Source organism: Ailuropoda melanoleuca, chromosome 4 (assembly GCF_002007445.2).
Source record: "Ailuropoda melanoleuca isolate Jingjing chromosome 4, ASM200744v2, whole genome shotgun sequence".
Classification (NCBI taxonomy): Eukaryota; Metazoa; Chordata; class Mammalia; order Carnivora; family Ursidae; genus Ailuropoda; species Ailuropoda melanoleuca.
The window spans coordinates 11,491,348-11,506,129 of NC_048221.1; the positions used below are offsets into that span (position 1 = coordinate 11,491,348).

Consider the following 14,782-nt stretch of genomic DNA (forward strand, 5'->3'; position numbering starts at 1 on the left):
TAGATTAGGGAAGTTTTCAGCTACAATTTGTTCAATATCTCTTCTAGACCTCTGTTTTTCTCCACCCCCTCGGGGATGCCAATTATTCTGACATTGGATCGTTTCATTGAGTCAGTAATCTCCCATAATCTACATTCGTGGGCGTGGATTTTTCTAAGTCTAGCTTCTATTTTCGTTTTTTCCTCTACTAACCCATCCTCCAATTCGCTAATACATTCCTCTGCCTCGGTGACCCTGGCCGTCAGAGCCTCTAGTTTTGCCTACATTTGGCTCATAGAATTTTTAATTTCTGTCAGATTCACTCTTATTTCCATCCTTAGGGATTCTATATTCTCAGTAACATTTTCGTTAATACTTTTTTCAAGTCTACTCATCATCTTGACCATTGTTACTCTGAATTCCATTTCTGATAATTTGGTTACATCCATATCCATTATTTCTGTGGCAGAGGCCACAGACTCATTGTCTTTTCTTTGCTGGGGGGGACTTCTCCTTCTCGTCATTCTGATGAGGAGAGATTGCGGGGTTGTCCAGAGTCCAAATTTTTAACTGGGACCCAGGCCATGCACCCTTGTTTTATAGGGATCTTAGGGATGTGGGCTTTTTCTTTAAAGATTTTATTTATTTATTTATGTGGCAGAGAGCCAACCAGCGAGAGAGGGAACACAAGCAGGGGAGTGCAAGAGGAAGAAGCAGGCTCCCAGGGGAGGAGCCCTATGAGGGACTCCTTTCCGCAACGCCGGGATCACGCCCTAAGCCGAAGACAGGCGCTCAATGACTGCACCACCCTGGCACCCCGGGTTGTGGGCTTCTTGATTTTTCAGCCTGCCTTCTGGGGGAGGGGCATGCTGCGCAGGTACTCAGGCAACCCTGTTTGGGTAGAGTCTCCGCATCCCCTGCGGGGGGGGGGGATGGGCATGCTGTGAGCCGGTATTTCCAGGCTTTTGTTCTCTGGCAGTTCCCTGGCGGTCTGCTGTACCTCTTCTGAGAGTCAGAGCAGCAGCGGCCGAATCTCAGCCTCTGTCACAGAACAGAGGGATTGAGGCCCGTTCTCCACTGATGTTCTGGCCACTTTAACTCTGTTACTGTTGGTGCTGCTAAGCCCTGCTGTGTCCTGGGCTGTGCGCCCCACACCCGGTATCCCAGCCCTCACTTCCAGGGCCGGTGCATCTCTGTCCTTTGTGTTTCTAACGCCGCCAGCCGCCAGCTGCCCCGTGCGTGCTCCCGGAGCTCCCGGTCTCAGTCTGGATCCAGTGAGCACACCAGAATTCTGGAGTTCCATGAGATGTTTGGTGGCGTGCGCTCCCAGCTCACAGTCTCAGTCTGCTGTCTTGCGGGTGCCGGTCCACGAGTCCCCCCCCCCCGCTCCCTGGTTCAGGTGGCTACCGCTTCCCTGCGCCCGAACGCGGTGGCTCCCTCCCCCTTCCGTTTATCTTCCGATATCTGTGCGCGGTTTCATGGCTCCCCACTTCGTACCTCAATACTCAGCACTGGAGATGTTCATTTGTAGAGATCCAGATGTATGTTCCTGTGTCTCAGGCTGATTCCGTGGATGTTCAGGCTGGTCTGGTACCTATCCAGCTCCACTCAAGGGACCAGCTGAAAAAGGGGTCCCCCGCTCCTCTGCCATCTTAACTCCTCTGCCCATTTCTTTTTTTTTTTTTTTTTTTTTTTTTTTAAAGATTTTATTTATTTATTTATTTGACAGAGATAGAGACAGCCAGCGAGAGAGGGAACACGGGCAGGGGGAGTGGGAGAGGAAGAAGCAGGCTCATAGCAGAGGAGCCTGATGTGGGGCTCGATCCCATAACGCCGGGATCACGCCCTGAGCCGAAGGCAGACGCTTAACCGCTGTGCCACCCAGGCGCCCCCTCCTCTGCCCATTTCTTGACTGGATTATTTGTTTCTTAGTTGTTGAGTATGAGAAGTTCTTTAGGGATCTTGGATACCAGCCCTTTATCTGTAATGTCACTTGCAAATATCTTCTCCCATTCCATGGGTTACCTCTCAGTTCTATTGACTGTTTCTGTTGCTGTGCAGAAGGTTTTTTATCTTGATGGACTCCCAAAAGTTCATTTTTGCTTTTGTTTCCCTTGCCCGAAGAGACATGTCTTGACAGAAGTTGCTGTGGCTGATGTTGAAGAGGTTTTTGCCCATGTTCTCCTCTAGTATATTGATGGATTCCTGTCTCACACTGAGGTCTTTCATCCATTTTGTGTTTATCCTTGTGTATGGTGTAAGAGAATGGTCAAGTTTCATTCTTCTGTCTATCGTTGTTCAATTTTCCCAGCACCATGTAGTGAAGAGACTGTCTTTTTTCCACTGGATATTTTTTCCTGCTTTTTCAAGGATTAGTTGATCATAGAGTTGAGGGTCCATTTCTGGAGTATTATTCTGTTCCATTTATCTATGTGTCTGTTTTTGTGCCAGTACCATACTGTCTTGATGATCACAGCTCTGTATTATAGCTTGAAGTCAAGTAATGTGATGACCCCAGCTTTGGTTTTCTTTTTCAACATTCCTCTGGCAATTCAGGGTCTTTTTTGGTTCCACACAAATTTTAAGATTATTTGTTCCAGCTCTGTGAAAAATGTCGATGGTATTTTAATAGGAATGGCACTGAAAGTGTGAATTGCTCTGGGCAGGATAGACATTTTCACAATGTTTATTCTTCCAGTCCATGAACATGCAATGTTTTCCATCTCTTTGTATCTTTCTCAATTTCTTTCAAAAGTATTCTGTAGTTTCTAGAGTATAGATCCTTTGCCTCCTTGTTTAGGTTTATTCCTAGGTGTCTTATGGTTTTTGGTGCTATTGTGAATGGAATCGATTCCTTAATTTCTCTTTCTACAGTTACATTGTTAGTGTATAGAAAAGCAAATGATTTCTGTGCGTTGATTTTGTATCCTGCCACATTGCTGAATTGCTTTATGAGTTCTAGTAATTTGGGGGTGGAGTCTTTTGGGTTTTCCACATAAAGTATCATGTCGTCTGTGAAGAGGGAGAGTTTGACTTCTTCTTTGCCCATTTGGATGCCTTTTATTTCCTTTTATTGTCAGATTGCTGATGCTAGGACTTCTAGTACTATGTTGAAGAATAGTGGTGAGAGTGGGCATCCCTGTCGTTTTCCTGATCCTAAGGGAAAAGCTTTCAGCATTTCCCCATTAAGAATGATATTTGGTGTCAGCTTTTCATAGATGGGTTTTATGAAACTGAGTTATATTCCCTCTATCCCTACACTCTGAAGAGTTTTAATCAAGAAAGAATGCTGTATTTTGTCAAATTCCTTTTCTGCATCAGTTGAGAGGATCATATGGTTCTTGTCTTCTTTTGTTAATGTGCTCTATCACATTTTTTGATTTGCCAATATTGGGCCACCCTTTTGTCCCGGGAAAAAACCCCACCTGGTTATGGTGAATGATCCTTTTAATGTCTTTTGGATTCTATTGGCTAGGATTTTGTTGAGTTTTGGCATCCATGTTCATCAGGGATATTGGTCTGAAATTCTCCTTTTTGACGGGGCCTTTGCCTGTTTTGGGATCAAGGTAATGCTGGCCTCATAAAATGAATTTGGAAATTTCTTTTTTTGGAACAGTTTCAGCAGATTTGGTATGATTTCTTCTTTAAATATTTGGTAGAATTTCTCTGGAAAGCCATCTGCCCCTGGACTCTTGTTTTTTGAGAGTTTTATAATTACTGCTTTAGTATCTTCCTGGTTTTTGGTCTGTTCAGTTGGTCTATTTCTTCCTGTTTCAGTCTTGGTAGTTTATAAGTTTCCAGGAATGTGTCTATTTCTTCCAGATTGCCTAGTTTGTTGGCATATAGTTGCTCATACTATGTTCTTACAATCATTTTTATTCCTTCCGTGCTGGTAATAAGTTCTAATAGTTGTCTCTATTTCCTTGGTATTGGTCGTGATTTCTCCCCTTTCATTCATAATTTTATTAATTTGGGTCCTTTCCCTTTTCTTTTGGATAAGTCTGGCCAGAGGTTTATTGATCTTAGTAATTCTTTCAAAGAATCAGGTTCTAGTTTCACTGATCTCTTCTACTGTTTTTTTCTGGTTTCTATTTCATTGATCTCTGCTCTAATCTTTATTATTTCTCTTCTCCCGCTTGGTTTAGGCTTTATTTGTGGGTGTTTGAAATGGTTTGGCACATATTCAGCTAAATTCAGGGCACCGTTTGCAAAAGGATCCCCTACTCTTCTGCCATCTTGCTAAGCTCCTGCATGTGAGTCTCCTGAACCCAGGGTCTCAGCTGAAGCCTTGGAGGTGATGGGGCTCTGTGACATCTTGCCTGGAATACTGGATCTTCTAGGTTAGCTTTGGGAGCCATTGCTCTTGCTCTCTGAGTCTCAATTTCTCAGCTGTAAAATGGGGATAGTGGACCCCATGTTTCAGGGTGGTCAAGATAATGGAATATAGTCATGTTCCTGGCACATAGTAGATGCTCAGAAGCTGCTAGTTTCTGTTTCACTTGCAAAGAAGCCTTGGAACATGAGACACAGTTGAATGTCTATGAACATCACACAGTAGTTATTTCTGAATTTATGAACCACTTCCAAACTCATTGGTCTCAAACAATGAAGGTTTATTATTGCTAACTTGTCTTTGAGTCAGTAGTCTGGGTCTGCTGGACATGGATGGGGTCACATGTACCTGTGACCCGCTGTGGTCAGGTATATACTTTGTAGATCTGGGCTCTCACAAGTTTGGGGCTTGTCTGGCTGCAGACTGATCTAGGATAGTCTCAGCTTGGACAGCTGAACTTTCTTTAATGTGATTCTCTCCCTCCAGAAGGCATCTCAAGCTTGTCCACATGGCTGAGGCAGGGTTCCAAGGCAGTGAGAGGAAGCTAAAATGCCTCTTGAGGTCTAGGTTTAGGGAGATCACCTCATCATTTTCACCATGGTCTATTGGTCAAAGTAAGGCAAAAGGCCACCATAGAATCAAAAGGTAGTAATGAGGCTTCATCTCTTAATGGAAGTTGCTTAAAAATCACATTGCAGAGGGTATGGATATAGGGAAGTGAAGAAGTGGAGGTGGGGGATTTGTAAAGTGCTTGGGGTTTTTTTGCACTTGCAAGTTGAGGAGTGAGATTGTTATTGTTTTGTGGATTCTTGCAGAAGACAGGAGACTCCTGTGTCAGAGACAAATGACAGTTGATTACTCATGGTGCAATAAGCACATATGTTTCTTGGTTAGCATTCTTTCTCTAAGTCACCAAGTCCCATGAGGTTAACATAGGTGGGCTTTAATGCTTATGCAGTATGTTGCATGACAAGGGAAGAGTACTAAGTTTAGGGACTCTAAGACTTTTTGGAAATTAGAAGCAAGCCTGTCATTTTTCCAGGGGAAACATACCTTATACCTCAAGGGTGTTTCCTGCAAAAAAAAAGTCTGAGAAATGGCTCAAGTAAAGAATATCAGGTTCTTGCCTTTTTTTTTTTTTGGCATACCAGCTAGAATGTGCAGGGGTACTCAGGGCCCCAGTACTACCCATGGACTACCTTTTACTAATATACAACAATGAAAATGTTGAAAGCCAACATTTATTAAGCACTTACTATATGCCAGAAGCTATGTGTACATTTCATGACATATGATGTCTCATTTGATTTTCACAGCTGTATTAGGGAAAGATAATCTTGTGCATTAAAAATGAGGTTCAGAGAAGTTAGGGATCTTGCCCAGATTCACACATCTAGCATGTGAGCTAATAAGTGGAGCTGGCATTCCAACCTGGTTTACTCAACACCAGACAAGATATCTTCACTGTTACTGAAATTTGACAGGTGGAGCCCAGAGAGGGCAATGAGTTGACCAAGGGCACATAGAGATTACAAGTCAGAGCCAGGATCTGAACTCAGGTCTCCTGACTCTCAGCCATGGGGTCCTAATAGTAACAGTTTCTACTTCTACCCAAGCCTGGACATCCTTGGGGATAGGTGCCTGGGCTCAGGAGCCTGGGTCTGGGGGATTCCATCTTGTTGGTTGGTGTTGGGGAGGACTTCAGGGGAGGCAGTTTCCATCCCCCGCTCTGCCTCCTTCTCTTCCCAGGCCAAATGGAAGCACCTGGTGTCAGAGGGCAGGACCCATCTGGACATGTTTGAACACATCAGTCTCATGACCCTGGACAGTCTGCAGAAATGTGTCTTCAGTTTTGACAGCAATTGCCAGGAGTGAGCATCTGCCATGGGTGTGGGAACATAAGCCACAGACCCAAGGGAGTGGATGGGGAAGGGAGGACTTGTCAGCAGAATCAGAAAGCACTTCCTGGAGGAAATGGATCAGAGCTAGACGTTAAAGGACAAGGAAGGGAAAGAGAAAGAGAGATCCTTTTGGATAGGTAGAAAAGTTCGATAAAGTCCAGGGGGCTAGGAGTAGCAAAGCATGTGTCACAGTGAGGAGCTGCCTTGGGAATGAGGTTGGATGGGTTGGCAGGGGCTGTAACTTAAGGACTTTCAAAATCCAGGCAAAGGCATGTGAACTTTATCCTGCAGTTTGCAGGGAGGCGTGGAAGGTGTTGAGCAGATGAAGGTCATGATCAAAGCTGTTCTTGGACATCTGACTCTAGGGAAGACCAATCGTTGTGTAGACAGTGGATGCTATTGAAATTGAATGCAAGAGTAGGGAAGGGCCTGGGTCTATTGACCAAATGAGAGAAGGTAAAGTCTGAATGGTATGGAGAGAGAGGAGAAAAACATAATGTCTTGGCTGGGATAGGGTGCCTGGGGCATGGGTGCAGCTCACAGAAATGGAATCAGGGAGAGAAGGAAGTCTGGAGAATCACATCTCCTGGCTAATTCCCACCATGTACCTGTGGGGCCACCTGTTCCTGGTTGGTCAGTTTTCTGATGGGAGGTAACTCCCAGCTCTGGTGGGAGGCGTTTTCTCAGTTTTCAGGTAAGCTGAGTTGTTGCATCCCTTCATGTCCTCATCCTGCAGGAAGCCTAGTGAATATATTGCTGCCATCTTGGATCTCAGTGCCCTTGTGGCAAAACGCCATCAGCAGATCCTCGTGCACACGGACTTCCTGTACTACCTCACCCCAGATGGACAGCGCTTCCGCAGAGCCTGCCGCCTGGTGCATAACTTCACAGATGCTGTCATCCAGGAGCGGCGCCGCACTCTCCCCGATCAGGGTGTTGATGACTTTCTCCAGGCCAAGGCTAAGAACAAGACTTTGGACTTCATTGATGTCCTCCTGCTGACCAAGGTGGGTTTCTCTGGGATCTGAGGTCAAGAGGTAGAATGGACCTTGATTTCAAATTTCAGATTGAAGAACTTAAGACTTGATCCAGAGGGCACTGGGGAGCCATGGAAGTTGCTCTAGGATGGGAGGAATGGATTAGGGATATGTTTTAGAGATGACTATGTGGAATGCAGTCTGCAGGGGACTGCTAAGTCTGAAACTGTGAAGGGCCTGAGATTTTATTCTACTTAGTAAGGTCGTCTAGTGTGTGTGTGTGTGTGTGTGTGTGTGTGTGTATGTGTTTATTTACATACCAGAACCCTAGATCAGAGAAGCCCAATTATTGCTCACAGAAGTAAGGGGTAGCCAGAGTAGAATTGTGGGCATGGTTCCTCATTCTGAAATTCTTCTGAGAGTTACATGATGCTTTAATCTTTCCATGCAGCCATGCTTCCATCACAGGAGAGGTAACTGTACATTATGAATCTTGGAACTTATGAAGGACTGCTGACACAGCTTCCCCTTCTTCTTCTGTGTGTGTGTGTGTGTGTGTGTGTGTGTGTGTGTGTTGTGAGAGAGAGAGAGAGAGAGAGAGAGAGAGAGAGAGAAAGAATTTGGGAGGACAAAGAAGTCCTCTTCATGGAGAAGGCTAAGTCTACAGGTTCTGTTGGCCAATCACCGGGGGAGATGAGGAATCTTCGGATTTACTATCCTAGAATGTGAGCAAATGGCTCTGGAGGAATGCTCAATCTCTAACTTCCAAGGGAAGTTGTTATTCAATCTCCTGTAATGCAGGTTGTCAGTAACTTTTTTCCGGAAAGTCCTCATCTTGTAGAAGTGTTAAAATGTTCATGCGTCATTGATTTCTCCCCTCAAGGACAAAGCAGGAGGGAAAGAGTCCAAAGAGGAGGACTGTGGAGTGGGCTTTCTGGTGATAGTGAGCAAAGGAGGAGTAAGAGTGCAGGTTGGGCTTGGGTTTCTGGATGGATGATGGAGCTTCAGTGATTGTCTCAGGTTAGGCTCAGGAGCTCTCAGAGCTGATGTGATTTGGTGTGTGTGTGTTGGGGTGTCTTATTTCTTTCTAGGATGAAGATGGAGAACAATTGTCAGATGAGGACATATGAGCTGAAGCTGACACCCTTATGTTTGAGGGTGAGCATCCCGGTGTGGGACTATATGTGGACAGGGGTCTGTCCATTCCTAGGAACTTGGCAGGTTGACTCTGAACCACCCCATCTCACCCCAACTTCCCCATCCTCCCTTGAGGGCCTTAAGTAAATGTGCTGTCCACTCCCTGGTGCTGAGGAAGCCCAGAGACCCAAGTCTGTCTTGTTGCCTCTCAGGCCATGACACCACAGCCAGTGGCCTCTCCTAGACTCTGTATAATCTTGCAAAGCACCCAGAATACCAGGAGCGCTGCCGGCAGGAGGTGCAAGAGCTCCTGAGGGACCGGGAGCCTCAAAAGATTGAATGGTGAGTGCAGGTCTTTATGGTTTATTCTTGAACCCCTCTCTCATAGTCCCTGTTCCTCGGATGGGGAAACCAAAATATCTTTTGTTTAATTCTGTCCTCATTGCTTATTGAGGATAGGAACGTTGGGCTCTGAGCTCAGTGTCAGTTGGCTTGAGGATTCTCTCTTTCTCTCTGCTCCCCCCTTGCTCATGCTCTCTCTCTTGAATGCATAAATAAATCTTAAAAAAAGATAATTTTTAAAAGCCCTCAGAACAATGGGGAACTATGCAGAATAAAGGTAATTCAACCTGCTTCTCATGTCTTGCAACAAAATAACATCAAAATGGAATCAAATATTTAAAATAAAAAATAAAAGTATCTTAAAAGCTCTAGAAGAAATCATGGGAAATTATAGTTCCAGGATAGGGAAGCCTTTATCTTCACAATAATTCCAGGAAATATATAAGAGATTGCTACACTGTTGAATGAAAAAGATAAAAAGCAGTGTGCATAATATGTAGTATGCTACCCTAAAATTTCTTTTAATGCAAAAATTAGCTCTGAAAGGATAAATAAAAAATAAGAACCTAGGCAAACTGTAAGAATGGGAAATGAGTGGTGTTGAGTCAGAGGGGTGGTGTTTTATAGTTTTTCAGTTTGAATTACTTAATGATATCAGCGGTTAAAAATTTAAATCACCACACAATTTGAAGGGGATTAGAGAACAAGAATACAATCCCCTTCCTTTATCTTCAATGTTTATAAAGTTTTCTGGCGTATTCTCTTGTGTTTTCTAAGAATAGAATCACTACCTGCCAAAAATGACACATTGACCCCTACATTTCAGATTGCATTACTCTCCTGTTTTCTCTTCTCTAATTGCATTAGCTACTATCTCTAGTACCATCATAGATATAACATTGGATCTGTTTCTGTTGTTTCTGAGTCATTTGGATTTTGATTTTGCTCTCTTGCTATAAGCAACAAGTAATTTTTATGCAAATTTGTAAACCTTTTTATGGTTGGCTTTTGGGTGCTGTGTTTTGCTCAGAAAACTTTCTAAAAACACCCAGCTAAATTTTCTCTCCTACTTTTGTGATACTGCTTTTTTTTTCTTTTTAAAAAATCACTTTATTGGGGTATGATTGAATACAAAAAGCTGTACATATTTAATGTACAGAACTCAATAAGTTTGGAGATATCTGATCCATCTGGAATTCATTTTGGTATAAGGAGAGAGGATCTCAAGGGGCAGCAGGGGATTGGGGGGGAAGGGTCTCTGTTTTTGCTGCCTGGATAATGGTTGGGGATCTTCCTTAGGGACGACCTGGCCCAGTTGCCCTTCCTGACCATGTGCATCAAGGAGAGTCTGCGGTTGCATCCACCAGCCACAGTCATCTCTTGCTGCTGTACCCAGGACATTGTGCTCCCGGATGGCCGGGTCATACCCAAAGGTGCCCACAACCTCAGGGGGAGGAGCCTCCAGGGCAGGAAGAGGGGCCAGTCAGGCTTGGGGAAACTCTTTCTGACTGGGTCCTCTCACCCAGAGGTGTTACCTGCCTCATTAGTATTTTGGGGACCCACCACAACCCATCCATGTGGCCAGACCCTGAGGTGCTGCCTCCCCTCCATCCCCACAGCCCATCCTCCTCCTTGTCTATTCCCCTAGGGGGACCTCGGGGAGGGCGCAAGGTTCTGACCTAGCAAATCAGACATCACCTTCCCCCATCAGAGACAAGTCTGCCTCTCCCAAGGCTGGCTGGCTTGGGAAACTCCATCCAGCAGCCCTGCCTCTCCCTGCCCCCAGGTATACAACCCCTTTCGCTTTGACCCAGAAAACATCAAGGAGAGGTCACCCTTGGCTTTTATTCCCTTCTCTGCGGGGCCCAGGTGAGCGCAGAGGGTATCTGAGGTGGGAATGGGGTGGTGGAGGCAGGGGTCTGGGACTGAGATCCTAGACATGGCTGTGGGGGCGGGAAAGGGGTGAGATTGAGGATGGCTCTCCTTATCTCCCCTCTTCCAGAGGGGAGTGGGGATTGAGTGGGTCCAAGGAGGGGTCCAAGGTGTGGGCAGAGCCTCTTCCCCCTGTCTGCGGGTCTGAGTTCAGGGCTGGGGTCTGAGCCAAACTCAGGGGATAGACAAGCCCACATGGGGTTCTCAGGCATGGTTAGTTAGCCCCCTTCTGGATCCCTGCGGGCTGGGCTGCGAGCATCCCTGCGTGATGGGATTTGCTGGGGTCCCTGGCGTGTCAGAGCCCCCACTCCCGCCCGCAGGAACTGCATTGGGCAGAAGTTCGCCATGATGGAGATGAAGGTGGTCCTGGTGCTCACGCTGCTGCGCTTCCGGGTGCTGCCAGACGAGGAGGAGCCGCGCAGGAAGCCTGAGCTCATCCTGCGCGCGGAGGGCGGGCTTTGGCTGCGCGTGGAGCCGCTGAGCGCAGACCCCCGGTGACCAGCCAGCTCCTGGCTTGGGATTTACCCAGACCCTACACGCCTAGCTTTGCAGAATCCCAGGAATGAAACTGTGCCATCTCTTCTGCCGGAGCCTCACTGAGTGCCAGGAGGGGGCGCTTGGGACCTGTGGGAACGCAGGGGTGGGCGAGGTGGAATGGAGAGGAGGTTGGTGTCTGAGCCCAAGACCCTGACAGCCTTTCCAGGTGACCACAGGCCTCCCTGCTTATTGTGGCTTGTTGGAGAGTCAAACCTGTGGTTACTCCAGATTTCCAATGAACAGATAGAAAATATAACAAAGAAAAGCATGCTGAAACTCTAGCCTCTCCAAGTAGTCTTATTTCAATAACTGGGAAGGGGTCTTCAAACTGTCTGGCAGCACTCCATCTTAATGATGTAGTTTGAAGTTTGGGGTTCAGAGTCCCCGGCTAAGAAAGAATTCTTGAGGTCTTTGGTTCAGAAAGGTGGTTTTTCTAAAGCACAGGGACAAGAGCTGCTGCCCTGGGATTGTGAGGAGCGGCTGGTTATATACTCTGTGAGTTTGGGGAGGTGAAGACAAAGGGAAATTTCCAAAAATGAGTTTCATATGGTAAAGACTCACAGGATACTAGAGGTCTAGGTATTATCAAGCTAAGGTTGTGGGGTTTTTTTTTCCTTTAGCATTAATATTAAGACAGTTGGGAGTTTCCTGGAGGAATGGTATACTCTGCCTGCCTGAAGTATTTGTCAATGGGCTGCAGGTCATAAAGAAATTTAATTTCATCTACATTTCCTTCTGCCTTCGCTCCCCACATCATTCCCTCTTGAACAGTTTTGGCACTTAAATCTTTAAGGTTGCTGAGAATGGAACTCTTCTCTTCTGTAACTTCTTCCTATTGAATAGGGGCATAGAGATGTTCTGAATAGGGGCAAAATCTGTCAGTTGGGGAATTTACATAGAGGAATTACCAAAGGCAGAGGCTGCCAATCCAAGGTAGATAACATAAAGGAACCTCCTTGAATAGAAAGGATTATCCGTCCACTGGAAATTATGGCAGTGAAGGAGTCTTGGCACCAGGCAGGGAGACACCAGAAAAGACCACGAATTTGGTTAATATTATAATGAGAAAGAGAAGCCTAAATAAAAAAAAAACTTTGATAATTGACTAAAATCTTTCTCCAGTCCAGGAGTTTAACAAATCACTAAAGGAAAGAGAGAGAGAGCGAGAGAGATCATTTAAAGTGCTGTTTGAATATCTATATCTTTTAGCAACATCTTTTGGTGATATCTTTTTGGTGATATCTGGAGTATCTACCCAACATTTTGTTTTTATGTTGCACATGTTCCCCCTTGTGCAGTTAAAATACCTAATACGATTTTGAGAGTCATTTAAGGCTTCAGTGGCGTAGCAAGTGGTGTTAGCCATCACATACTCTGTTTTGTTTAGCAAACGATCAGATAGTGAATAAGAGGCACCTTTATGGAAACAAAAGAAAAAAATATAGTTTAATGGTCAGATCAAATTATAAACCTAGAGTTGAGTCTTGAGTGCTTAAAATCTAATATCTACAAAGATGTGTTGTTGAAACATTTTCTCTCTATAGTAACACTCATTTTTAATCTGAGATAGACAAATCAGGACCAATTCATTTGAAAAACAAGTCCAGTTTTAACGAACTTGGCCTAACTATTAACATAAGCTCAGTAAGAATAATGATTAGCCATATAAATCTTTCTTTTATTTTTTATTTTTAAAATTATATTATGCTAGTCACCAAACAGTACATCCCTAGTTTTTGATGTAAAGTTCCATGATTCATTACTTGTGTATAACACCCAGTGCACCGTGCAGTACGCACCCTCTATAATACCCATCACTGGCCCATCCCAATCCCCCAGCCCCCTCTCCTCTGAAGCCCACAGTTTGTTTCCCAGAGCCCATAGTCTCTCGTGGTTCATTCCCCCTTCTGTTTACCCCCGCTTTCTTCTTCCCTTTCTTCTCCTACCGATCTTCCTACTTCTTATGTTCCATAAATGAGTGAAACCATATGAATAATTGTCCTTCTCTGCTTGACTTATTTCGTTTAGCATTCTCTACTCCAGTCCCGTCCATATTGCAGCAAATGTTGAGAATTCGTTCTTTTTGATGGCTGAGTAATATTCCATTGTATATACGGACCACATCTTCTTAATTCAGTCATCTGTTGAAGGGCATCTCGGTTCCTTCCACAATTTAGCTATTGTGGACAATGCTGCTATGAACATTGGGGTGCATAAGGCCCTTCTCTTCACTATATCTGTATCTTTGGGGTAAATACCCAGTAGTGCAATTGCTGGGTCATAGGGTAGCTCAATTTTTAACTTTTTAAGGGACCTCCACACTGTTTTCCAGTGTGGCTGTACCAATTTGCATTCCCACCAACAATGTAGGAGGGATCCCCTTTCTCCACATCCTCTCCAACAATTGTTGTTTCTTGCCTTGTCTATCTTTGCCATTCTAGCTGGCATAAGGTGGTATCTCAGTGTGGTTTTGATTTGAATTTTTCTGATGGCTAATGATTTTGAACATTTTTTTCATGTGTTTGTTAGCCATTTGTATGTCTTCATTGGAAAAGTGTCTGTTAATATCTTCTGCCCATTTTATGATTTGTTTATTTGTTTCTCGTGTATTGAGTTTGAGAAGTTCTTTGTAGATCTTGGATACCAGTCCTTTATCTGTGGTGTCCTTTGCAAATATATTCTCCCATTCCGTGGGCTGTCTCTTAGTTTTTTTGACTGTTTCCTTGGCTGTGCAGAAGCTTTTAATCTTGATGAAGTTGCATAATTTCATTTTTTCTTTTGTTTCTCTTGCTTTTGGAGATGTGTCATGAAAAAAGTTGCTGTGGCCGATGTAGAGGTTGCTGCCTATGTTCTTCTCTAGGATTTTGATGGATTCCTGTCTTACATCGAGGTCTTTCATCCATTTGGAGTTTATCTTTGTGTATGGTGTGAGAGAGTGGTCAAGTTTCATTCTTTTGCATGTAGCTGTCCAATTTTCCCAGCACCATTTATTGAAGAGACTGTCTTTTTTCCACTGGATGTTTCTTCCTGTTTTGTCAAAGATTAGTTGCCCAAAGAGCCGAAGGTCCATTTCTGGGTTCTCTATTCTGTTCCATCAGTCTATGTGTCTGTTTTTGTGCCAGTACCATGCTGTCTTTGTGATCACAGCTTTGTAGTACAGCTCGAAATCCGGCATTGTGATGCCCCCAGCTTTGTTTTTCCTTTTCAAGAATTCCTTGGCAATTCAGGGTCTTTTCTGGTTCCACACAAATTTAAGGGGTTCCAGTTCTTTGAAAAATGTCATTGGTATTTTGATTGGGATGGCATTGAAAGTGTAGATTGCTCTGGGTAGCATAGACATTTTAACTATGTTTATTCTTCCCATTCATGAGCATGGAATATTTTTCTATCTTTTTGTGTGTTCTTCAATGTCTTTCAAGAGTGATTTGTAGTTTCTAGAATATAGATCCTTTATGTCTCTGGTTAAGTTAATTCTGAGATAACGTATGATTTTTGGTGCTATTGTAAATGGAATGGATTCCCTAATTTCTCTTTCTTCAGTCTCATTGTTCGTGTATAGAAATGCAACTGATTTCTGAGCATTGATTTTGCATCCCCCCACATTGCTGAATTGCTCTGTAACTTCTAGTAGTTTGGGGGTGGAT

The 14,782-nt window shown here is 44.4% G+C and overlaps 1 protein-coding gene across 6 annotated transcripts in view; it reads left to right on the plus strand.

The window, feature by feature from the left end:
- LOC100472316 (cytochrome P450 4F3) overlaps positions 1 to 11,414 on the plus strand; it is a 30,768-nt gene extending 19,354 nt beyond the window's left edge. For 4 of the 6 annotated variants that reach the window (XM_034657966.1, XM_034657969.1, XM_034657967.1 and 1 more), the window contains one exon: positions 10,995 to 11,414. In XM_034657966.1, coding sequence (XP_034513857.1) covers positions 10,995 to 11,099 — 105 coding nt within the window. In that variant the 3' untranslated portion in view covers positions 11,100 to 11,414. Of the gene's footprint in view, positions 1 to 6,061; positions 6,184 to 6,949; positions 7,221 to 8,281; positions 8,349 to 8,539; positions 8,670 to 9,968; positions 10,103 to 10,455; positions 10,539 to 10,900 lie in introns of all 6 variants that reach the window. The other 2 variants (XR_004624637.1, XR_004624636.1) reach the window with 2 other exon arrangements.
- Positions 11,415 to 14,782: the final 3,368 nt, after the last annotated feature.